The sequence below is a fragment of the Bos javanicus genome, chromosome 13 (genome assembly GCF_032452875.1).
Source record: "Bos javanicus breed banteng chromosome 13, ARS-OSU_banteng_1.0, whole genome shotgun sequence".
Classification (NCBI taxonomy): Eukaryota; Metazoa; Chordata; class Mammalia; order Artiodactyla; family Bovidae; genus Bos; species Bos javanicus.
The window spans coordinates 73,135,482-73,161,153 of NC_083880.1; the positions used below are offsets into that span (position 1 = coordinate 73,135,482).

At 51.5% G+C, this 25,672-nt stretch overlaps 1 protein-coding gene across 1 annotated transcript in view; it reads right to left on the reverse strand.

Annotated features, from left to right (window-relative positions):
• Positions 1 to 25,459, reverse strand: part of RIMS4 (regulating synaptic membrane exocytosis 4) — a 72,220-nt gene extending 46,761 nt beyond the window's left edge. The window contains exon 1 of the mRNA XM_061437689.1: positions 25,278 to 25,459. Within this exon, the coding sequence (XP_061293673.1) occupies positions 25,278 to 25,374 (97 nt within the window). The 5' untranslated portion in view covers positions 25,375 to 25,459. The remainder of the gene's footprint in view (positions 1 to 25,277) is intronic.
• Positions 25,460 to 25,672: the final 213 nt, after the last annotated feature.

The following is a 25,672-nucleotide window of genomic DNA, read 5'->3' on the forward strand; positions in this document are numbered from 1 at the left end:
TTACAAACATTTGTATCAAAAGCAAGAATTGTCCGAGCTTTCCAAAGAGGCAGGAGGGGAACCTGGGTTCCTATAAGACTAGTTAAAAATAGTCAACTTTTAACTAGTCAATACTAGTCAATTAATAGTCAATACTCAATTTGTCAAGACTCTACCAGGAGTAAGGCATTTAGAGAGTCGCTGTAGTTCATTTAACCTTGTGAGGTGATGCTTAGTAAGCCCACTTTACAAATGGGGACACTGAAGCCCAGAGAGGTTAAATGACGTGACCAAGATTACACAGCTGGAATTGAGCAAAACTGGAATCTACTCCAGATGTAGCTGACCCCAGACCTCAGTCTCTATTCCAGACAGCCTCTTTCTGGGTTCCTGAACTGCACCCCTTATCTTCCCAGAGAGGGCAAGAAATGTGCTTCAGGTCTCAGAGTTCAACATATTCAGGGCTGGGTCTAGATCTGTACTGCCCAACACAGCAGTCACGAGCCACATGTGACCACTTAAATTAATTACAACTTTAAAAAATTCAGAATTTGATCCCACAGTTGCACGAACCACAGTTACAGTGCTGAACGGCCACATCTGGCCAGGGCCGTTTCGGACAATGCAGGAACAGAACCTTCCACGGCAGAAATCTCTTATTGGATAGCACCGGTCTAGACCTTGGTCTCTTGACCCTCGGCCCAGCGTTTCCCCACTGTCAGAAGCTATCAGAAATTAGATTTGCCTGATCAATGAGATATTGGAAGGAGAGACAGGAACAGGGCAGCTGAAGTTGTGCAAAGGAGAGAGCAAGCTCAGAAAGGCTTGAACGAGGGAAGCTTAAGTCGACATCTTACACAGAATAAAAGACACAGGAACCATGGGCTGGGGACCCACCTTGCCAGCAAGGAATCTACCTGTATGTCTAATTATAGGGACCTTCTGCTAGCCACGGGCTTCCCTGGTAGCTTAGACAGTGAAGAATCTGCCTGCAATGCAAGAGACCCAGGTTCGATCCCTGGGTCAGGAAGATCCCCTGGAGAAGGAAATGGCAACCCACTTCAGTATTCTTGCCTGGAGAATTCCATGGACAGAGGTCCCTGGTGGGCTACAGTCCATAGGGGTCACAAAGAGTCGGACACGACTGAGTGATTAACACTTTCAGTTTTCTGCTGGCCACATTTCTCCTTGCCTTGTTGAAGTCTGTAGTTTCTTGAATGGAGATGGGGTCCTCCATCCACTGCAGAGAGATCCAACTGAAAGGCCAGTTCCCTGGGAGAGAGAACTCGGTGGCTGAAGCTCCTGCCCACTTTCCTGGGACAGGAAGGAGGACGGGACAAGCTTCAGACCCAGCAAGTCTGGTAGGGCCTGCGCTTGGGGACACCAGGCTGTCAGCACTGGCAGTGACTCAGGGTTGAGGGGATAGAGCTGCAAACAGTGGACAAGGTGACAACACGGCTGCCAGGGTAGACCAGAAGACCCAGACGGCACTCAGGCTGCAAAGCCAGCAGGGGGAGATGGCTGAGCCACCAGGCTGCACAGAGTCCCCTGAGGACCCGTTTATGCCTCAAAGGCAACAAAATTGGATTTCCCTGGTGGAGTGCTGTGGAGGGAGAGAAGAGAAAGGACTCACGGTTGGCCCTAAACTGTCTGGCATGGGGGAGAAGGCTGGAGAAGCCCCTTAACCTGCACATAATGGTCTTACCCTCTTTCCTCTCCTCCCTCCCTCCTTCCCTTCCTTCTTGTAGGAATTGACTGTTCCAAAAACCCTCCTGAAGCTGGGGGAAAAGAAGAGGATTAGATGGAAGACGTGGATTAAATTCTCATCCCACCTCTCAGCAGCTAAGTGGGCTTTAGAAACACCTTGCACAAAGTCATTTCAGCCGTTGTCTGACTCCTGCTGCGCCTATGGACTACAGTCCACCAGGATCCTCTGTCCACGGGATTTTCCAGGCAAGAACACTGGAGTGGGTTGCCATTTCCTTCTCCAGGGTATGTTCCTGACCCAGGCATCGAACCCACGTCTCTTACGTCTCCTGCATTGGCACTAGTGCAAGTTCTTTTTACCGCTCGGGCCACCCGTCTGAGCTTCATCTTCCTATCAGTAAAAGGTGGGTGACTTTACCACCTTCTCCAGGAACTCTGTAAGGCTAAATCACCCTGTGTGTCTGTTAGTCGCTTAGTCGTGTCCAACTCTTTGCGACCCATGGACTGTAGCCCGCCAGGCTCCTATGTCCAAGGAATTCTCCAGGCAAGAATACTGGAGTGGTTTGCCATGCCCTTCTCCAAGGGATCTTCCCTTTGCAGAGATCGAACCCAAGTCTCCCACATTGCAGGCAGATTGTTTACCATCTGAGCCACCAGTGAAGCCCTAATGATACTCATAATGATGATTGCCAATTAGTGAGAACTTTTTAACAATGTAGCTCATCACCTACTGCTGCTACTGCTGCTGCTAAGTCGCTTCAGTTGTGTCCGACTCTGTGCGACCCCATAGACAGCAGCCCACCAGGCTCCCCCGTCCCTGGGATTCTCCAGGCAAGAACACTGGAGTGGGTTGCCATTTCCTTCTCCAATGCATGAAAGTGAAAAGTCAAAGTGAAGTCACTCAGTCGTGTCTGACTCTTCGCGACCCCATGGACTGCAGCCTACCAGGCTCCTCCATCCATGGGATTTTCCAGGCAAGAGTACTGGAGTGGGGTGCCATTTCCTTCTCCATCATATTCAGCACTCAATGAAAACCTCGTGAATACTGAATTTACCATGTAAATATTTTACATAACAGTAATAGCAGTAATATCATCATAGTAAATTATTGTAGAGTGAGTGCCTTACTACTGTCTTGAGCCTGTAGAATGCGTGTTAGTCAATTCTCCCACTGACCTGAGGGGCAAGCATCATTATTATCTCTATTTAAGTGATAAGAACACTGGAGAAGACTTCCCTCACGGTCCAGTGGTTAAGACTTCACCTTCCAGTGCAAGGGGTGCAGGTTCAATCCCTGGTCAGGGAGCCAAGATCCCACATGCTTCGTGGCCAAAAAACCAAAACATAAAACAGAAGCAATACTGTAACAAATTCAAAGAAGACATTAAAAATGGTCCACATCAACAAAAAAAAAATCTTAAAAAAAAAAAAGATAAGGACACTGAGACATGGAGAGGTTAAGTCATTCATTTAAAGACACAGCCAACAGAGCAGAACAAAAGAGGGGGGTAGGGTTTAAACGCAGGTCTGTCTGAATTTAAAATCTATCGCATCTCAAATTCAATAAGTGTTTTGCAGACAACAAAGGACTGTACAAATTTGATTTTCAGTGTCATCACCATGTTAGGATTAATGGTGATGGTGACTCAGGGCACAAGGGGAGAGGACCTTCCTGTAGTCAGGCTGGCTGTCAGTCAATGCAAGGAACTGCCCTGAGAGGGTGTTCTCCCTTCACCGTCATCTGAGGGAGACTGGACCAGGGGGTCTGAGGCTTTGGTCCCCAGATGGGAGCCTGAGTCAGCACCACGAATCTTAAATGTGGTCAAACATCAGAATCACCTGGGGAGCTCATGAAGCAGTATATTTCCAGGTTCCATTGAGGTTTTTAATTGAGTGGCTCAGGATCCTAGTTCCAGATGGAAGCGCATGGGCAGAGCAGGTGAGGAATCACTGGGCCAGCAAAACGCTGAGCAGCCTCTTTACCCAGAAGGATCCTAGAAGCCATGGATCCTAGAAGCCACGGGAGCCACCAAAGAAACCCATCATATGCCCTCCAGAGGCATGCAATCACTTATGACAAAACCTTGCTCTGTGCCAAGCATCACACCCACAGGCCCACAGACTCCTTCTTCTAGGTCCCTCCTCTCCAGGTTCCCCGTCTCCTCTTTCCCTTTTCCAGCTTCAGTGTCCCCTCCTCCAGGAAGCCTCCCCTGATTCCCAGAACTAGGGACCCCCCCCCCGCACCACCACTTTGGGCTTCCCCCCGACCAGATTTTCATTTGCAGACATGTGTGTTCAAATCCACTCCCACCACCCCAGGCTGTGATGGGGCTGATGGTGGCTCAATGAAGTCCGTGTGCCCAGGACCCTGGCCCAGTGTAGACGTTCACCAAGCATCTGCAGAGAGGGACCTGCTCTGTTCCACAAAGGATGGGGCAGAGGAGGCAGCGAGGAAAGTAACCGCTGCAGGAAGGAAGTAATCCAGGTCACCAGGTTCGGAGGGAACAGGACCTGCAAATTCTCCCTGCCACTGTTCAGAAGCAGCCTGGTCTATTTATAGCTCGCAAGCCTTCTGCTTCTCGCATTTAAATGCCGGGCCAGGCATGGAATAAAATCCTGGGTAGGTCTGTCAGTTTTTAAATTTATTTTATTTTAACAAGAACAGGAGCGGAAAGCAGGGACAAAAATGAACCAGGGCTATTAGGGTGAGCTGCCTGCTGCTGTCTCAGGTCCTGCCTTGGCAAGCCTGATGTAGTTTTAGACCTGATCCTAGAAATCAGTGCCCCTGTAGAGACCAGCCTGTGAAGGTCCTTTTAAGGTGATTGTTAAATAATGGCTTTGGTTTACAAAAACAGTATCACAAGCATGCCCCTGCCTTGGTTTAAACACGCATTCCTGCACACACTCATTGTATGCACGCTCGCTCACACACACACACACACACACACACAACTGGAAAGAAACAACCCCAAAGGTTAAACATTCTGCTCTTGGATTATAGAACTGGAGTCATTTTAATTTTCTTTCTGTGTGCTTTCCCTGCATTTTCCCAAAGTTTGGGTACACAGAGCATAGACTGAGGAGCTTGGGCTCAAGGAAACTGGTTCTGCCATTTGCTAGCTGGGTGACCCTCGGAGAGGTCCTTCATTTCATCATCTGTAACATGGGAATAACAACAGGACCCCCCTACAAAGGTTCACTCTGAGCACTGTCCACGAGAACATGCATGAGTCTTAGCACCGCACTGGGAACATGGCGTGTGCTCAGAAAACGCGAGCTAGAATAACTCTACAAGCAGCGTTTGTAACTTGTGAAAGCACAAGACGGTTTTAAGAAACCAAAATGACAGGGAGTGACTCTTGTAGCTCGTGAAGGGACTAGACTACAGCTGGGGGAGGAGATACCCAGAGGCCTGGGTCCCAAACCCAACTGGCAGGAAACGCACAAAAGGACCCTTCCCTCCCCCTTTCAATCTCGTTTTTCTGACTTTGAAAAGGATGGTGCTGGTGGGTGGATGGTAAGTACCATCTCTCTGGGCAGGGGCCGAAGAGGATGATGACACAGCTCTGGTCTTCAAGAAGGGCCGGGCCCTGGACACGGCTCCAGAGCCTTTCCTGACCTGCCCACCCCCCTCTCCTGGCCCCACCTCTTCCCCACACTTCTCTCTTTTTCTACATTTTTATTGGAGTTGATTTACAAGGCTGTGTCAGTTTCAGGTGTGTCAGTTTGCTAACTGTGTCAGCAAAGTGAGTCAGTTACACCTATCCATATAGCCACTCGTTTTCAGATTCTTTTCCCATAAAGGTCATCACAGAGTATTGAGCAGAGTTCCCTGTACTATACAATGCTGTGCGCTTACTCACTCAGTCGAGTCCAGCTCTTTGCGACCCCATGGACTGTAGCCCACCAGGCCCCTCTGTCCATGGGGATTCTCCAAGCAAGAATACTGGAGTGGGTTGCCAGGCCCTCCTCCAGGGGAGCCGCCCATGCTATCCAGTGGGTCCTTATTTACTTTATGTATAAAACAATGTGTATATGTCAATCCCAATCTTCCAATTTATCCCTCTCCCCCGACCTCCTAGTAACCATGTTTTCTACACCTTTGATTCTATTTCTGTTTTTTAAATTTATTTATTTATTTTTGGCTGCAGTGGGTCTTTGTTGCTGCGCAACCTTTTCTCTAGTTGTGGCAAGTAGAGGATACTTTCTGGTTGCCGTGTGTGGGCTTCGCATTGCGGTGGCTTCTCTTGTTTGGAGCACAGGCTCTAGGGCGTGCAGAATTCAGTAGTCGCAGCTCCTGGGCTCTAGAGCGCAGGCTCAATAGTGGTGGTATATGGGCTTAGTTGCTCTGAGGCACATGGGATCTTCCCAGACCAGGAATCAAACCCTTGTCTCCTGCATTGGCAGGGGGATTCTTTACCACTGAGCCACCAGGAAGCCCTTCTACTTCTGTTTTGTAGACCCACACTTCTCTTAACGCACATACCCACAAGGTATCAATAAACCTCAGGGTGCTCCTCCCTGACCACACAGGACCCCCAGTGGCCTATAGCACCTCCCTCCCCGCCCCCACCTCCAGCCTGGTAAACAGCTTCTCACCCTTCCAGGCTCTACTGAGCACCCCCTGCTCAATGGGGTCACCCAGTTATCTAGTTATCTGCTCTGCCTGTCTCTCCCCTTTGGCTGAGGGAGGCCCCCGTCTTACTGGGCACCTCCCTTCACACCCACCACATCAGAGCAGGGGGGTCAGTAAATATGCTGATGGCATAAATGATGCTTTTTAAAACAAGAAAGGGCAGAGCAGTGGTTCAGGCCTACAGATTCACAGGTCAGGGAGACCTGCATTTCACCTTACTGTTGAATGACCCTGGGCCAAAGATAAGCCTCTCTTCTCAGAGCCCCAGTTTCCTTACCTGTTCAATGGGCATGACAACTGTACCCTGCCACTTCATATCCTGAAGGGGATTTCAATGGGATAATCCAGGTAAAGTGCTTAGAGTACCTGGCATGTAAGAAATACAAAACAAACATTTGCTATCATGATGAGGACGATTACTGAAAATGTAAAATGACTTAACGGCTATCTTGGGACCTTGGAGTGTCAGTACTTTCCCTTCTGGTCTTGCTCAGGGCCCCTCTCTGGTTCAGGTCCAGGGAGCACTATGGACTATCGATCAAGCTGCTACTGCACAAACGTGCCCAACTGAGGTGGGCAGGAGTGCAGCCTGTTTTCAATGGCCAGGCAGCACACCCCACAGGCGCTGCAGAAGGGGAAGCCTTCTTCTAATTCATCCTCCTACAGCAGCAGTCCAGCTTTTTTGGCACCAGGAACTGGTTTCATGGAATACAACTGTTCCACAGACCGGGGAAGAAGGGATGGTTTCAGGATGATTCAAGTGCATTATGTTTATTATGCACTTTATTTCCATTATTACATCAGCTCACCTCAGATTATCAGGCCTTAGATCCTGAAGGCTGGGGAGCCCGTCCTACGGGAGGTACTATTTCTTTTTTTATTTTGGCTGCTCCGTGTCTCAGTTGCGGCACTTGGGATCATCAGTCCTCACTGTGGCATGCAGGATCTAGTTCCCTGACCAGGTATCAAACCCAGGACCCCTGCTGTGGGAGTCTTAGCCACTGGACCACCAGGGTAGTCACAGGAGGTAGTACTATTTTAAATTCAATCACCTGGAGTTGGGGGTGAGCGGTGTCTTTGTCTACCTGATACAAACACGCTGTACAAACCATGTGTACGCACCAGGGCCCACACGTGGTACCAGGAGGGGAAGGGCCACTCCTGGGCAGCTCTCAGTCTCAGTTCAAAGGATGATGCAAATCACCCACCCAACAGTGTGGGGTCCAGGGCCAAAGGACCGTAAGTCACATTTATTCTAAATATCTAAAAGTTATAAATCAAGCTCTTAAATAAAACATGTTCTATCCTTCCACTCTGACAAGTGTGCCTTCATAATGACCTTGAAGGCCAGGCCAGGTTCAGATTTAGACTCCTCCGAGTTCCATGGCTGAATATGCAGAGAGGGATGGAATATGATGGGCTCTTCGCTACTGCCCCTCCCTTCCCTTCACCCCCGCCCCCGTGTACCTGGAGGCCCACTCTGTGTACCTGGGCTCTGTTCTCACCTCCACAAACAGCTATTCAGGGCCACGTTATCAGGACACCAGCGATGGAGGATGGGCCTAGGGGCGGGGTCTTGGCAGGCACCCCAGATACTGACTCAGGGCCATCTCGATGGGGAATTCCAGGGTCCCACATACCTGGAATATGGCCTAGAAAGAGGGGTCCAGGTGGGCATGAACCCATTGTCCCAGAGATTCCTCACCCAGTGAGGAGGGCTGGAGATCAACCCAATAGTGCTGGGGACCCCAGATCAGAGCCCTTCTCGCCAAGATCAAAGGCAGGAACAACACAGCCCATGGCTGCCCAGTAGTCAGGTCGACCAGCCACCAAACCGGTCATGAGAAAACACACTGGAGCCTGACACAGGGCAATTCTCCTAAAGACTATGGTCCAGCATTTAACCAAACCCTTTCACAAACCCACAGGTTTGGGGGTGAGGTGGGCATGTGGCTCCTCCCACTTTTCTTTCCTTAGCAAGGCCCAGATTTGGGGGTTTAAATATCCTGGGAGGCCCAGGGCACCTGTAGACCCCATCCTACTCCAAGCCTTCTCTGGGGCTGGAAACATACACACCCCACTCTCAACTCTTGCCAGGGCTGGGGCTGCAGACAACCCTTAAAACCCAACCTTTAACTAAAGAGTGGTTTTCTTTTATTATTTTTTTTATTTTAATTTTTTTAAGGATGTAGACATTCACCTCTGGAGAGAAATTATGGGTTTCAAGAGTCCCTGACAAAGGGCTTCATTCCAGAAATGTAAAGCCAGCATTTTAAATTTGGTTCTTATTCACTGCTGGGAAGTATTAGAATGAAGATTACAAATTTAATAATGCAACACGACAGGAACTGGCCTGGCCTCGTCTCCAGGAGAGTAATTTGTTCCTGCCTTCAAACTGGCAGTTCCCAGCCCCCCACATCACCAGACCAGCCTGGTGACACGCTCCTGACTTCCTGCCTTGTGCTCTGACCCACACAGCCGGCCTAGTCAGCCAAACATCATCACAGCCAGGGTCTGAGGAGTCCACGCTAAGATGGTCCGACCCACTTGAGGAGAGTCATTATCACTAAAGGGAGCCTCCCTGGGCCTCTTGGCTCCATTCTTCCAATCCGCAGCCACAGAGGTCTTTTTAAACCCCAGATCTGAGTCTGTCAACTCTCTGCTACAAAAACCCGACAGGTGTTCGATTGTCCTGAAATTCAAGGCCAAGATTCTTGACTTTAAAGACCTAGCACGATCCAGTACTTCACTAAGCACATGTGCCTCTGAAACCATATGCCCTTCCTACCCCAGGGCCTTTGCACAGCTGCTAATAATAATAATGCGCTAATATCTACAGCGGATTGACTGTGTGCCAAGCACTGTGCCAAGGGCTTGACAGGTGTCCTCTCATGGATTCTCATCCCTACTCCGTGAGGCAGGTGGGAGAGTCACGTGGGTAAGCTCAGACTCTGGAGTCAGACATCTGGATTTCAACGCTGCTTCTGACTCTTCCTAGCAGTGTCATCTTGAGCAACGTGCTTCACCTCTCCATGCCTGTTTCCTCATCTATAAAACAGGGACGGTGACAGTACCTGCTTCACAGAGTAGCTGAGGCTCTAATGAGTTAAGGGAGGTGAAGTGTCAGGATGTGATGTGACGGGCACCGTGTGTTAATCATCACTGTCTTCATCTTATAGAGTAAGAGACAGAAGCAGGAGTGATTAGACAGTGTGGTCAAGGTCACACAACCACCAGTGGGAGTGTGGTCTCTAGACGCTGAAGACTTTATTTATTGCCATGACACATCATCCATTGTGGAAAATACCATGAAGGTGCAAACTATAAAACAAAAACTGTCCGTAATTCTGCAATTACAGTTAATATTTCCACCCCATACAGGCATGTATATGTGCATGCTAGAGAGAAAGGGGAGAGAGAGACAGATTGGGGGGGGTGGTGGGGAGACAGCCACACAGACCAACAGAATCCAGGATTCGATCCCTCCAACTCCCACAACTGACTCCCAAGTCCGTGCTCTCAGCGCCATGGCATTGTCTCATTTCCCTCCCTCCCCTGCCTTCATCTGGCCAACTCCACTCACCCCTTAAGTCTCAGCTTAGCTGCCTCCTTCCCTCCCATCTCCGGTCATTTCCTCCAGCTCCAGCATCCCCCTGTACCCTGCACTTGATATGTATGGCACTTACCACAGTAATGAGCAAATTATTCATTGTTCCTTTGGGTTTTCGAATGTCTAACCCCACCCCTACCCTCACCAGACTGTAAACTCCATGAAGGCAAAGACTGGGCTTGTCTTGATTCATCAATGCCTAGGACAGGGCCTGGCCATCAGCAACTACTGGAGAACAGGGAGACACGGAGGGGAGAGGATGGAGGGAGGGCGTAAGGCAGGCCGGAGAAAGTTTGGGATTCATCCCCACCCTTCCCAAATCAGTGCCCCCCAGTGGAGTGCAGCTGAGAATCACACAGTCCCTGATCTGGAAGGGCTCTGAGTGTGGCAGTGAAAACTGGTATCAGCCAGACTTTGCAACTGCTGGAGAGAGAGAAAACACGCTCCGAATGCCAGGTGAACACCCAGGAGGAACAATCAACTCCACCTGAGACAAGAGAGGTGTGCTCCCTGGAGGAGGTGGCATCAGACCCTGAAAGGGAGGGGGAGGGCATCCGGAAAGATGAAATTGCCAATTTGCCAATTGCAGAGGCACGGGAGGTAGAAAATGCGAACAGGGCTGCCAAGAATGGAGGAGCCGATTTTTGCCTGGAAGTAACAACTGGCTGAAAAGGCTAGAAAGCTAAATCATCTGGCGCTCCCCAAAATTCATTTTCCTGTTCATCTTGCCACTTTCTGATACACTCTCCAAACACAGTCAGGCTTCACAGCTGCCAAGAGCCATCGTCCCCTACCCCTTCCACCTTTCCCACTTCAGTGACCGCTGGCCTGACCTCCTGGGGCCAGCTCCTGTTATTCTTGGCTGAGGGTTTCAGACAAGCCCTGGCGCCCACCCTATCCCCACCCCTCAACCAGTGCCCAATGGGGGTCGTATAAACACACCAGTTCCCTCACTCCTGGGGTGGGGTAACAGAGGTACATGTTGTACTCCAGGGGTCTGCATACTAGGGCCCATGAGCTAATCCAGCTCTCTGCCTGTTTTTGTAAATAAAGTTTTATTAGAACACAGCCCCACGCATCCGTTTATATACTGTCTTTGGCTGTATTCCAACAGTGTAATTGAGCAGCTGAGACAGTGACCTTATGACTCATAAAGACTAAAACATCCAGGGTCTGGTCTTTTACACAAGTTTGCTGAGCCGTGTTCTACGGCCTCCCAGAGCTCCTGGTATGACCTGACTCGGTTGCCCTTTGTCAGGGGTAATGTGGCTGATAATACTGACTGCCTTTCTCACTCCCCTCCTAGAGTTCCACCCATCACCGTCATGAACCACGTGAACCACATACAACTGCTATGTGGCTGTTTTAACTCCCATAAATGGCAGTTTCCTATGGTTCAACCTAATACTTTTAAAAATATTTATCTGTTTGGCTGCACCGGGTCTCAGCTGTGGCAAGCAGGATCTTTTAGTTACAGCATGTGGGATCTAGTTCCCTAACCACAGATCGAACCCAGGCCCCTGCACTGGGAGCATGGAGTCTCAGCCACTGGATGACCTGGGAAGTTCCAACCTAATACTTGTACTCAAATGCTTGTTTCATGGGAAACACAAGCTAGGACAGCAAGACAAGCGTCACTGCGCCCATTTCACAGACGGGCCCTGATCTGTCTCTGTTTCTGCACACACGCAGCAGAGGTCAGCTCCGGGTTCTGGACTCCTTGTCCCCACCCCCAATCAAAGCCTTGCCAGGTAACTGCTACATGCAATGTCCTTAGAACACCTTCCAGGCTACCCAAGGCTTACAGTCAAGGACTTGTTTCACCTACAGAGGAAAGCAGGGCTCAAAGAGACCTCCCCAGGTTCACTCGGCTGGCAAATGGGGAAAATGAGGTTTCAAATGTAGGTTTTCTTACGACAAATCCCTGGCTCATTCCATGACAATCAGCTACCCCTTAGTCTTTCACCTCAAGCAGCCTGTCAGGGGCCCTGCCCACCTCTCTGGAAACCAAGCCGATTTTCCATGAGGCTCAGCTGAGATCAAACAGGCAAACATGCTCTGTCAGGCCCAAAAGGTTTTTATGTTTGCAAGGTACAAAATAGAAAACCAAGACAGACACCTTTCAAAGAGATACCTGGAAAGAAACCAACTGGGAAGCACAAAATATACATCTATAGTCATGAACAGAATCAACTGCAGCACAGATTGTTTTTATTTTCTTAGTTTTCTGGCTGTCCCGTGCAGCACATGGGATTTTAGCTCCCCAATCCGGGATTGAACTGACGTTCCCTGCAATGGAAGGCAGATTCTCAACCACTGGACCACCAGGAGTGGTGTAAAGTTCAGAAGTGTTGGAGGCAGGCGTGGTGCAGTGGTAAAGAATCCGCCTGCCAAGGCAGGGGATGCCAGAGACTGGGGTTCGATCCCTGGGTCGGGAAGATCCCCTGGGTAGGAAATGGCAGCCTGCTCCAATATTTTTGCCCGGGGAATCCCATGGACAGAGGAGCCTGGCAGGTTACAGTCCATGGGGCTGCAAAGAATCGGACCCAACTGAGCGCACACACTCATACACACTGGGATTGAAGCCCTGTCCTACCCTTCACTAGCTTGACTGTGGCCAAGCCAGGAATCCATCCAGACACTCGATTCTTCCAGCCCCACCTAACCCTGTGGCCATGCACACCTCACGGGACTGCAGAGAGGGCGACCTGTAACAAGGGTGGACACTGCCCAGCACAGAGCTGGCCACACCTGTTCTCCCCACTCTGTCCCCAAAAGTTCCCAGACAGAGGATGGGTGGACTCACCCAGGCAGAGTCCCTCCACCAAGGACACCTATCCCACAGCTGCTGTGAATTTCCGCCATTCTGGCTCCCAGCTGCCCCTCCCTTGAAGAACTTCTTTGAGCAGATCTGAGCTGCCTTGCCCCAAAAGTTATGCCCCCACCCTTCACCTGTGGGGCTCTCCACAGCCCAGGACTGTCTGATACAGGAGGACAGAAGGCTGATCAACCTTCTGATGCCATCTGCCCTCCAGAGCTTTCCCTGGGTCAGGCTGAGGCTGGCCTGGAGCAGAGTGATCATTATCAGCTGCTTTTTTTTTTTTTAATTTCTTTTTTGATGTGGACCATTTTAAAAGTCTTTATTAAATGTGTTACTATATTGTTTCTGTTTCATGTTTTGATTTTTTTGGCCACAAGTCATGTGGGATCTTAGTGCCCCAACCAGGGACTGAACCATACCCTCTGTGTCGGAAGGTGAAGTCTTAACCACTGGACCACCAGGGACATCCCCAGTTGCTTCTTTTCCTGCTCATCCTGCATCCCGGTCTCACCTGAGATCACTGCGTGTCACCTGAACAGGAAGCTATGTCTCAGCCCAAGTCAGTGGGAGCAGGAGGGCACTCTCCCATCTTCTATAATCTTTTCAATCTGAAGGAGTCTAAGAACACCACACGTGTTCATTTCTCCCTCCCTCGCAGCACCCACCTGATCCCATCAGGGCCAGGCTCCCCAGCCTGGGGGTCCCTCTCCCCAAACTCAGCACAACCAACAGAAGCTAAGCAGAAGTGGCTGCAGCTCCCAGGGGCCAGATGGCTGCAGGGTGGGTGGGCCTGGGCCTGGGTGGGCCCCCGAGGCCCCTGGTCCAGTCTTGGTGTTGGGCTCAGGCAGATAAGAGATGTTTCTCGGGGCATTTGCTGAGGAACTTATGAATTTCCATTCCAGGCCCCAGTCAGGGACACGTCCCCCCACCTGCTCCCAAGGCGACTACCAAGCAGCATTTCTCAGGGACCCCGAGGGCTGGAAATGAAGGAAACAGACTGGGAGCCTCCGGTGCCCATTGGGCCCAGGGTGGCCACCTGCATCACCTGGGAGAGAAGGAGGCCCTGGCTGGGCTTCCAGAAACATCCGTCCTGCCCCTGGTTTTGCCAGAGACGTGCTGCGAGGCTTTGGGCAAACCATGCAATCCCCGTCTGCGCCTCAGCGAGAGGACTTCAAGAGACTTCCGGCTTAAAGGTTCTGAGACAGTAACAGCTAATACTCTTAACACACCCTTACTGCCTGCAGGCTCTCCACAAAGCATGTCACAAATATGTACTCATTTAATCCTCCTGACATCATTAAGGCAGGAAGGAGTGATTACTAGCCCTTTTTGCAGCTGAGGAAACTGAGGCTCAATGAAGTAACTTGCTCAAGATCACACAGCCAGTAAGTGGTAAAGCCAGGCTTCAAACCCAGGACACCCAGCTATGGAGTGTGTACCATAACCACCGCTATGCTATACTTCCTGGGTATCATCTGACAACTCTTGAATCCTCACAGGACTGGGCACTGTCATAGTTTCCTATCTCTCAGTCATGTCTGACTCTGCAATTCCATGGACTGTAGCCCGCCAGGCTCTTCTGTCCATGGAATTCTCCTGGCAAGAATCCTGGAGTGGGGAGCCATTCCCTTCTTCAGGGGACCCTCGCAACCCAGGGATCAAACCTAGCACCACCATAACAGCTTAATAAGAATTTGCTAACTGGAAAAGAAAGAAAAAACTGGTAACCTAAAAGACCGAGATGATGGGAGTGGGATGAGGTAGCTGAGGTGTGAAGGAGACTGATGGTTCCCTGGGCGTCCTTTGGTGCTGTTTGGCTTTTCACCATATAAGAAGTTACAGTTCGGAGAAGGCAATGGCACTCCACTCCAGTACTCTTGCCTGGAGAATCCCATGGACGGAGGAGCCTGGAGGGCTGCAGTCCATGGGGTCGCTAAGAGTCGGAGACGACTGAGCGACTTCACTTTCACTTTTCACTTTCATGCATTGGAGAAGGAAATGGCAACCCACTCTAGTGTTCTTGCCTAGAGAATCTCAGGGATGGGGGAGCCAGGGGTCTGCCGTCTATGGGGTCTCGCAGAGTTGGACACCACTGAGGCGACTTAGCAGCAGCAACAAGTTATAGTCAGTAACGGCAGCATAAAGGGTTGTGGGAGCTGGAAATGGTGTTTGTCCAGGGGAAGGGACAAGAGACCCAGGAGATGGAGGAGCCCAGGGCCCTTTCAGCTAGGTAATTTTTGTGCTTCTAAAATGTACCATCTGCATATATTACTTAATGCAAATAATACTCATTCTTTTAAAAAGCGTTCAGGGACTTCCCTGAGGTCCAGTGGCTAAGAATCCACCCACCAACTCGGGGGACATGGGTTTAATCCCTGCTCCAGGAAGATCCCACATGCCATGGGTCAACTAAGCTCGTGAGCCACAACTCCTGAGCCCACGCACCTGGAGCCCATGCTTCGCAACAAGAGAAACCACCACTCCACAACTACAGAGGAGTCCCTGCTCACCACAACCACAGAAAGCCTGCCCACAGCAACGAAGACCCGGCACAGCCAAAAAAAATTTTTGAATTTTAAATAGTAGTAGTGTTAGTCGTTCAGTCGTGTCCAACTCTGTGAGCCCATGGACTGTGGCCCACCAGGCTCCTCTGTCCAGGGGATTCTCCAGGCAAGAATACTGGAGTGGGTTGCCATTTCCTTCTCCAGAGGATCTTCCCGACCCAGAGATCAAACCCAGGTCTCCTGCAGTGCAGGCAGATTCTGTACAGTCTGAGCTATAGGGAAGACTCATTTAAAAATAATGGTATTCAGTGACCCATCAGCCAAGAATCAACTAGAGAGAAACTCTGGCAGGAGAGGGGATGCTCGAGGGATGAAAATGACCCTAGAGGCACAGGAAGCGGAGGAACACTAAGGAGGAGATGCGGGGTTGGGAGACTCTGGTTGTATCTAAACCAAGCCCACTAGACACCTCGCTATTCAGAGGCCCAAAAGACAATGGGAAGTGGCCTTAGGAGGTGCTGCGATCCAGTGGCTGAATGGAGACCTCTTCTCCTGCCTCCTAACGCAGCTTCTCAGGCTCCACCGGGCACACAGTGAACACTGTGTTTGTGTTCGGTACCAGAGCCAGGCGTCCCAACCGCAGGGAGCGCACTCCCACCATCCCGCCCTTCTGCACCCAGGATGTCCACAGCAGCAGGAAAGGCACCCCTGCAGTGGCCCAGACGCCGTCTATGCTCCACACTCACCCCTGCAGCGGCCCCAATGCCGTCTATGCTCCACACTGGCATTTTCTCTCATTCTCTCAAGGTAGAGTTACTCACTCCAGTTGACAAAGGATGAGGCCGAGGTCCAGAACAGTGACATGTCAAGAGACATAGCTAGGACGTGGCAGAGACTCAAACCTGGGTTTGGGGTCCTCCAAAGTCTGTGCTCTTTCACGATCCTAAGCCACCCCTCTTGGAAGAGTACTTCCCATCAGTTGAGGACAAATCCCAACTGGAATATATTGGTGAATGCTTTTTGTCTTTAGATTCTGAATTTTATGGGACTGGATAAGATTCTTATCACATCATAAAGTCTGTCCCCGCCACGCCACGCCTTGAATCTGAGCTAAACCTCAACCTTCCCTAAGAAATTACCAGCGACCCCTTTCTTAGAAACATCTAAATAAACTGACTCAGTAAAGTCCCTCGGTAGAATTTCCCTACTTTTTACCCTTTTACATTGATGGTTCTTTTAATTTACTTCTTCCCAGTGGAGACCTGTCCTCAAATGAACCTCCTGGTTTTAATACATATTTCTGCCTTTCTTCAACGCAAGAAAGGGGTGGCATCCTATTCCCTTTGGTAAAAGATGCTAGGCCTGAGCCCCTCAGAATCTGCAGAGCTGTCTGAGGCCAATATGTCACAAAAGGATATTATGGGTTGATGTGTTATTCATGTCGACTCATTTATCATTTATACAGATGGTTTCCAAAAGGATTGATGGGGTCCTTCACATTAAACCCAGTGCAAAGCAGGGCAGCAGCTGAGACTCATCTGATCTGAGACCTTGTGATGGAAATAGGTGTGCCTGAAGACTACACCCGGGTACCGAATCTGGTACCCGATGTCCCAAGCATCTAAGACACCTAAGGAGACATCCCAAGTTCAGAAGAACCCTTCATTTCTCTCCAGCTTTTTTCTCTAACCCAGTGATTCTCCAAGTAGGGTCTGGACCAGTATCAGCATCACCTGGGAACTTGTTAGCAATGAGATTTTTCAGGAACTTCCTTGGCAGTCCCGTGGTTAAGACTCTGAGCTTCCACCACAAGGGGAGTGGGTTCGATCCCTAGTTAGGGAACTAAATTCCACATGGTGTGGCCAAAAAATTTTTTTTAGTAAATGAGATTTTTAGTTCCCAACCCAGACTGAAGGAGAAACTTGGAGAGAGGCCCAGCAATCTATGTTTCAACAAGTCAACTTGATGATTCTGACCCGACAGTAACAACCACAACGACAGTGGTAACCCCTAACTGAGCATCTACTATGTGCACAGGATTAAACCATAATCTCACTTGTCCTTATAACTGAGGACCACATGCCCAGCTCTGAGGTAGGTGTGTTTGTGCATTATGTCCATTTACTCCCTACAATAACCTTTTGAAGAACTTACTTTTTTTTTTTTTTTTGGCCGCATCACACAGCATGTGGGATCGTAGCTCCTCAACCAGGGAGCGAACCCATGCCCCCTGCAGTGGAAGCACAGAGACTTAATCACTAATGGGACAGCCAGGGAAGTCCAAGAACTTACCATTATTATGCCCCCATTTTACAGATGAAGAAACTGAGTCCCAGAGAGCTGAAGCCACTGGCCCAAGGTCGCACAATTCAGAAATGGCAGAGGTGAGATAAAAATTCAGGTGTGTTGGATTCCAAAGCCACTTTCTGTCCCACCCTGGAAGCTCCCCAGAGTTTCCCAGCTATATCACCCCGAGAAGCGATACAGCTGGGTCAGATGAGAGCTGAGGAGGAGAGAAGGGGCAAGCAGAGAGAGCCTGCCTGGACAGAAGAAGCCCAGACTCCACACTACCTTCCAGCTACAATGGCAAAGGAAGCCACATGACGCATTTAAAGTCACCTGTGTCTAAGGAACTCAAAAGACTGGGATTCAGGAGGCAGTAGCTCTTGGCTTCTCTCTGACTTTACCCAGCTGGGGGTCTTTCTCCTTCCCACTCTGAACCTCAGTTACCCACATTCATATTCCTTATCAGTGTCTACAAGGCTCACTTGTGCCCCCAGCTTGCTTCTCTGACCTCACCTCCCCTCATGCAGCTTAATCACACTGGTCTGCTTTCTATTCCCTAAACACCCAAATTCATGCTGACCTCAGGGCCTTTGCACCACCTGTTCCATACGCCTAAATCCCTCTCGCCCTTCATACTCCCATGGCTGGCTCTTCATCATTTAGGCCTCAACTCATCTGTCACCTCCTCAGTGAGCCTTTCCTGACTACCTTATTTCATGTCCTACCCCATCAACCTGTCTTTTCATTTCACTTAACACAGACTGAAATTATTTACTGCTTAATTGCTTCCCTGTTTATTATCTGTCTCTTCCACTCCAGAACATAGCTCCACGAGAGCAGAAACTGTCTGACTTGTTCCCCAGATATAGCCCCAGCACCTAAAGAGATGTTTGGCACTGAGCGGCTAATTAAATATGAGTTGAAGAAATAATAACACCAAAGAAGAAAACCTAGACTCAAAGGCCAGAGGCCTGGATCCTTAACGGTGACCTTGGCAAGGTGCTCTGCCTCACTGAGCCTCAGTTTCCCTCCTTGCCTGAAGAAGAGCATGGACTAGACGCTCTCCAAGGGGCCTTCGAAGATCACTAGTCTAGGAAAGCCAGACCTGGAAGCCGCCCAGCTGGTCCATCCAGAAGAGGCAGCTGGCCAGGGTCCCTGCAGCAGCTGCCCCCTCCCCACCCCCACCTGCATCCCTGCCCAGCCACGCAGTCATCTCACTCCCCCGTCGCAGAAACTGTTAATGAAGTGCGCACTGCTAAATGCAGTTACAATTACGGGGGCTAAGAATAAGGCGCTGACATCAGCCTTGTCAGTTTCCGAGTGAATCAGAAGGGGAGGGGGGAGGAAGGAGAAAAGGGGAGGGGGGACGGCGCTCCGGAGCTGTCAAGTGGAAATAGCACAGCGTTAAATATAATCCAGCATTGGCCTACATCGGTCTGGAGAGGCAGGTGATAGATCGGCCCCCAGGGCTGAGGCAGACAACTGGATTCTTCAAGGAGGCCAGGCAGCCCCGTGATGGGGATCATCCAGGAACGATGGGCAGGAAGGCACTCCAGAGAGCTGGGGTGGAATGGAGTGGGATGGCAGATCCCAGAGGGGCGCATCTGAAGCTGAACAGGCCCTCATGCCTTCGCCTTTGTCAGTGGCTGCTTGGCCAGCCCAAGCACAGCCGCCAGGCCTGACACTGACCTTTCCCACCTGGAATCTCATTTCAGGCCGGGGGGCAGAGGGTGGTCTCTGGAGTCAAACACGCCTGGGTTTGAATCACTACTGTGCAACCCAAGAAAGCCACAAAACTACACCACGCTGCCTGGCTTTTCCTCATCTGCAAAATGGGTACATAGACAACAGCAGCTATCCCTTCCGGCTGCTGTAAGATGCAGGGAGACTATGACACTGTGCGCAGGAGAACAAGCCTTTCAAGCAGTTTTATTTTTACAATGCTGAGACATGCTCAGACAAGGATAATTAACCCCTTTTTCAAGAGAGGGAAACTGAGGCCCGGGACTTGCCTGAGGCCCTAACACCAAAGTAGAGTCAAATCCAAGCCCCATCGAGTAAATGGGGAGGGTCGGGAGGGAATTCCAGTCAGTCATTCCAGGGGACTGGGGGTGAGGGTGGGAATTGGAGCTTTGACAGGAAGACAGTGGGCTTGACTGTCAAGGGGGGGTACACAGATGACATTGGGGGGGGCATCTACACCCTCTGAGCACATTCTCCAAAACTGGTGCCTTTCCAACAACTCTTAAAAGAAATGTTGAAGCGATGGTTGTTAAGGCCCCCGTGAAGAGATATTAGGGGAGGCAGAGGAGGAGAAAAGCCCTGAGATGAGAGAGAGAGGGTCAGCTGGCTTGTGTCTGCTCTCCACCTCTCCGCCCTGCCCTCTCTCAGCCTTCAGTCAGAACAGGCTCACCTCTGGATGGAGGTGGGTAAGGAGGAAAGCAGCGCAGAGTTCTCAAAGGGAGACGAGGCAATGGGTCCCTCCTTTTCCCTTCCCACCAAACACAAGCAAGGGCGGGCCTCTCTGATGCCTGCAAACGCCAAGGAAGCTGCAGCCATGAGTCTGGCAGCTTGGGGACAAGGAAGAGGGGGCGCCAGAGCGGGGAGAAAATTTTCGGAAAGAGCCCAACAGCATCAGAACAGATCCGGAGGCCAGTGAGCTGTGTACTGGGGGAAAGGATGACTCCTGTATATGCTATTTTTCTGAGATGCATCTTTCAGGGTCATTCAAGATAGCGGAGTTTGGGGTCCACACACTCACCCCACCCACAGCTTGAACTATGAGAAGAGCTGGTTCCACTCTTTACTATGCCTCAGTTATCCAAATCCAGAAGAGTTCTGCCCAATTCCCAGCCCATAAAGGAGATTACAGCACTTGGTGGTAACTTAGGGAAAGTGGCAGAGGGGGGACAGGAAGTGGCATGCCCCAGGGATGACGGTGCCACCTCGCGCCCTCCAGCGGCCCTGATCCTGAAGGATATTTTCAGGCTCCTCCCCTCACCATTCCTCCTCATCCACCCAGCCCCAGCCCCCCTTTAGGGCCTAAGTTCTGTGTTCCCTCCACCTCAGGGAGGAAGGGGTGGTTCAGCAGGACATTTTGTTTCCCAGAAAAAGCTCAGGTCAAATTTCAAGGACAAAAGTTAGCACTGGGGCTGGGAAAGAAAACTCTGCCAAGAGGAGTAAACTGGGGAAGGGAGGGGGAGTCCAGGGCGGGTCATTCCAGGTGCCTGGGCGGGGGCGGGATTTGGAGCTCTCGTTTCCCCTGCTGAGATCTATCTGGCAAGACAGGAGTATCTCTTCCCCACCAGCCAGGAGAGGTAACGCAGTCAGCCCCCTCCATTTTCCCTCTGTCCAAAAATAAGGGGAGTGGGTTTCGGCACTAGTTGGTACGTCCCAGCCATCAGGCCACCCCACCCATCAGATTTGGCCTGATCGGAAGAAGGCGGTACCACGAAGGGCTTTCCAGCTCAGAGATGTGGCCCGAACTGCTAGGAGAGGGACCGGTAGCCGGCCGGTGTTGCCATGGCAACTTCCTCCCTGCACTGGATCGAAGCATCCTATGGGCAAATCGGAGCTGGCTGCTCCAGCTTCTCCGCCCCTCTCCCAAGCGGGTGGGGGAGAACTGGACACCAAAACCACTTGGTCAGACTCAGGGACACCATCCTCAATTTTAGAGCCTGATGTAGCAATCCCCTTTGGCATTTGCTGGAAACTGGAGACATTCTCCAGACAAGCTCCCCAGCCGTGCCCCAAGGCAGACTGGCAGGTCTGGGACTGAAGATGTAATAAAAACAAACTGTTAAAGAGAACGGGGACATGGGGCGCTGGGTGCTCCCCACCCTCTTGTTCCACATGCAAGTCCCCCAAATCCCCATCTTTAAACCCCTCCCAAGAAGGAGGGCCCAATTGTGCCTTAATAGCTATAACAATGCAATAAAATTAGCTTATAAGCTAACGTTTTGAGAATCAGGCTTCCCCCCTGCCTCAAACCCACAGATTCCTTTCTACAATCTTGCTCAGAAACAAGCCTTACTTCTTGGTAAGAAGAAAGATGACTAGCTAACAGCTACCGAGAGCCTGTCTAGTGTCAGGCGCTGTACTCTGCCCTTTCCGTAGCACACACAGCGCAACAATCAACCGCATAGATGCTTGAGGCAGACCGCTCAAGTTCAGACCCTACTCCCTCATGTCCTGGCTCAGCGACCTCGAGTGAATACTCTCTCTGCGTCTCAGTTTTCTTCTCTGAAAATGGGGATGTTAACATGAATTGTGTCTCAGTTTTCCCATTTGAAAATGGGGACTGTCAAATGTTAATTTTATAGACTTGCTGTGAGGAAAGAAAACAATATTCAAAGTGCCTAGGAGAATACTTAGCAGAAGGAATCATTTAAAAAATGTTTACCCTCTGTGGTCCATGCTCTGATTTTCTTCCTGTTATAAATAAGAAAGCAGAGGTCACATGTCTAACTGCCCCCTGCCCGACCCCTCCTCAATTACAAAGCCAGAAGGAGCCAGGTTGAGCCATGAAGACACAAACATGAAAAATGCCTCCCAAAAGCATGCCTCTCTAAAGCCCCAGTATCTTTATGAAAAGGGGCAAAGCAGTGTAAGAATTGGGTTCAGAGTGCACAAGGGAAGATGCTTCTTGGGAAGAATTCTAGGGATCCGCGGTGACCAGCCTCCTGAGCCCCAGGGTGGCTAGAAAGGGGAGGAAGGGGCAGCTTCCTTTGCTGACAAAATGTCCAAGGCTCCCAAGCTCAAGGCAGGAAAGTGCTCTGGCCCAGTTAAGGCTAATGAAAGTCTCCTCCTCACAGTTTCTCAGGAAACCAGCTGAAGGGTAGCATATAAACTCTGAAGACGGCTCTGCGTCAATCGAGTTGATGAAAAAGATGCAGTGGACAGGAGGTGAAAGCAGCAACAAAGGGAGGACCCTAGATAAGCCAGAGGACCATCAGGGGCACCCCTGGGCCACCGGGAACAGAGAGGGGCATGAAACGGTTAGGCGAGGGAGCCGAAGAGAGAAAGGTAAAGCCAAGTCAGTTCCGACAGCCCTCTAACTGCAGCAGTCTCTGTCCACTATCTGAGACATATTCAAACTGCTTTTCGAAATTAGTTCAGCATGGTGCTGCTCTAAAAGAATAAACCTAAAAGGCTTTTTTTTTTTTAAGGAGAAAATTAATGACTTTGAGAAGAACAAGAAAAATTAAGAACCAAGACAACGTTCCCTACTTCCGATTCTCACCAGACACTCATTAGCCTTCCGGAAATGAAATTTCACCTTCTCCCTCCCCCTCCCAAATTCGAAGCATCCCTTAAGATGAGCAGTTGAGCACAAGATGCCCAAACCAAACTCTTGGCTGTCGGCAGCTCCCTGGGGCCTCTTCACCTGGAAACCATTTTCTACACAGAGAGATCTGACTTAAAAAAAAAAAAAAAAAATCATCTTTCAGAGACGGGACTAGTGCTTTACTGGAAAGAGAACCGGAAACCTGATTTTAGTCTCGGCTCTGTGCCCGCCTCACTGGGTGACCTTGGGTTATACACACACACATAGGGACTTCAACCTCACACACATTCACACACACACACATCCATGTGGGGGCAAAGAGACGTTGGACAAGACGATTTCTAGGTCCCCCAAGTGAAAAAAAAGTTAAGAATTTGAAGAAATCTGCTGGGGGAAAAAAAAGCAGGGGAAAAAAGGCAGGTGGACCTTTAAAAATCTCTAATATTGCATGAAGTTACCTATTGTAACTTAAGTGAAACCAGAGCAAGTCGCCTGCAACCAATGATAATAACCAAAGCACCTGAATCATGACAAGGAGCATGACTCTGGAGAAAATCCCAACTGTCCCTACCACAGGACAGTTGGCTCTTGAGACCTAAGTGGCCTGTTGAACTTCAGGAGTGTCCTTGAACATCAAGGGAGGGATGGGGGAGCCCGCCCACCGAGGCAGGTGGGGCTCCCTCCCCAAACCCCGAGTTGAGCCAGATTCCCTCTCTCTGATTTTGCTCCAGGGGAGGCCACTGGGTTAGGAGAGCCCCTCCACCCCTCCTCACCTTGCCTTGTCCATGACAGTAATAATACACCCTCCCTCAGCTGCATCAAGGGGGAAGCGAAGCCTCAGTTATTCTTTCTGTAAAATGGTGATTCTATAAATTGGCTCTGCAGTAACCATCTTCACTCCACCCCCTCTTCAGGTCAACACCAAGAAGGCTGTGTCAGGGGTCAGCCTCACATGCCCCCATTCACCCACTCAGCCAACACATTCTGCTGCAGAACTTTCTCCCCACTTGCCTCCTGCTCCAACAGGAAGAGGTGAGCACCCATCACCCACCGCTCCATCCAAGGCTTATCAGATAACTGGCTGGCCAGATACGCGTCCCTGTAGGCAGAGAGTCTTAAGCAGGGCCCTTGAACTCCCTAAAACTGTGGACAAAAATGTTTGGATGGTGCGTGTATGTATTTGGGGGAGAACTCATCCGTATTGTCATCAAGTTCCCCAAAATGTCAGGAAACCATTTTGCTCCTCCCCACCACACACTCCCCTCCCCTTTCATCCCCTCACTGAACTAAAATACTCTCAGATCAGCATACAAAACACTTGTAACTTAACCCTTGTGTCTGAGGTACCATCATCCCATTTTACAGACCAGTATATGGAGGCTAGAGGCGGCACGACTCGCCCAAGGTCACGGCTAATAAGGAGATAAGCAAGCCCAAGACCGGAACATGATTCCGACTCCCTCTCTGGCACTCTTTGGGGAACTCTCACCCAAAGCCCTCTAGCTACCCCACCTGTTGGTGGATTCGCTTCCTCACCGCAAAAGCGTATCCGAAGCCCTTCTGTTTCCTCTGTCTGGTCCCAGGGCCGCCAGGAGCCGGTTTCTCCACATTTCCCCGCCCCTTGGGCTCTGGCCGAGGTTGCGCGCAGGCCTGGGAGCCTGAGGTTCCGGCCGATGAATGGTGGCCCGGTCCAGCCCACCCAGAAAGGCCACTCCAGGCCCAAGAGCACCCGGGATCAGAGGCACACTCCGAAGGGCGCGCAGGTGTAGAGTCGGCGCCGCCCTACGCCTCCCTCCGGGACCAGCCGGGAGGAACCGAGAGGAAAGGCCGTCCCCCGGCCGGTCCCCTCAAGGTCCACCCCAGCCCTGGAGCCCGAAGCCCCCGCCCCTGGGGAAAGACGAGAGACAAACGGGGGGCGCTCAAGGCCCTGGGCGCAGGGCAGGGGTCTGGCACTGGGAGTCTCAGGATGCAGCCAAGACAAAGATGGAGCAGGAAGGTTGCGCGCCACCTCCAATGGCGGGGGGCGCGTCGGAGCCCCGCGGGTGAGGCGGCCAGAGCCCCGGTGTCTGAGGAGGGGGCACTTACAGGAGGCTCGGGGAGGGCGGCAGGTCGGATGCAGGGACAAGAATGGGAGCATTCAGTTGGCGCAGGTGAGTAGGGAGAGCTAAGTCCAGGAGACCCAAAGGGCCCACCTGCGGAAAAGGGGTGAATGGCAGAGGATCTAGGTCCCTGAGGGCGGCGGGAGGCGAGAAGACCCCACACCCTAGAGACTCTGAGGTCCCGTGGGTGGGAAATTAGACCCTGGGGGCGCATCCCCGAGCGTGGTTGGGATTGGGGGTGGGGAGGGAAGAGTGGCCACCTCTGAGGGCGCACCGGGTCGGGGACGGGGCCTCGGGATCCGGCTCCCGGGACACCCCCCGGGGGTCGGGGGCGGGCCGCGCGCTTACCCGCGTCCTCGTCGTCGAAGGAGTTCATACACGGGAAGTAGATGGCGAGCGCCTCGAAGGAGGCGGACAGGCTGAGGCGGCTCTGTGAGCGCTCCATGCCCGCGCCGGCGCCGGGCGCCTCGGCCGCGGCGGCGGCGGCGGCCGGCTTGGGCAGCTTGGCCGCCCCATTCTTGACGCGGAGTACTGCGCGCGGCGTGGTGGCGGCGGCCCGAGGCCGGGCCGGGGCTCCGCGGCGGGGCTGGCGGGCGCGGCGGGGCCGGCGAGCGGGCGGGCCGGGAGCTGGCGGCGCGCGGAGCCCGAGGCGCGCGGTGCTCCCGGCGGCAGCGGTGGCGGCGGCGGTGGCGGCGCAGCTCGCTCTGGCCCGCGGCGCCCCCAGCCGGCCGCGAGGGGCGGGC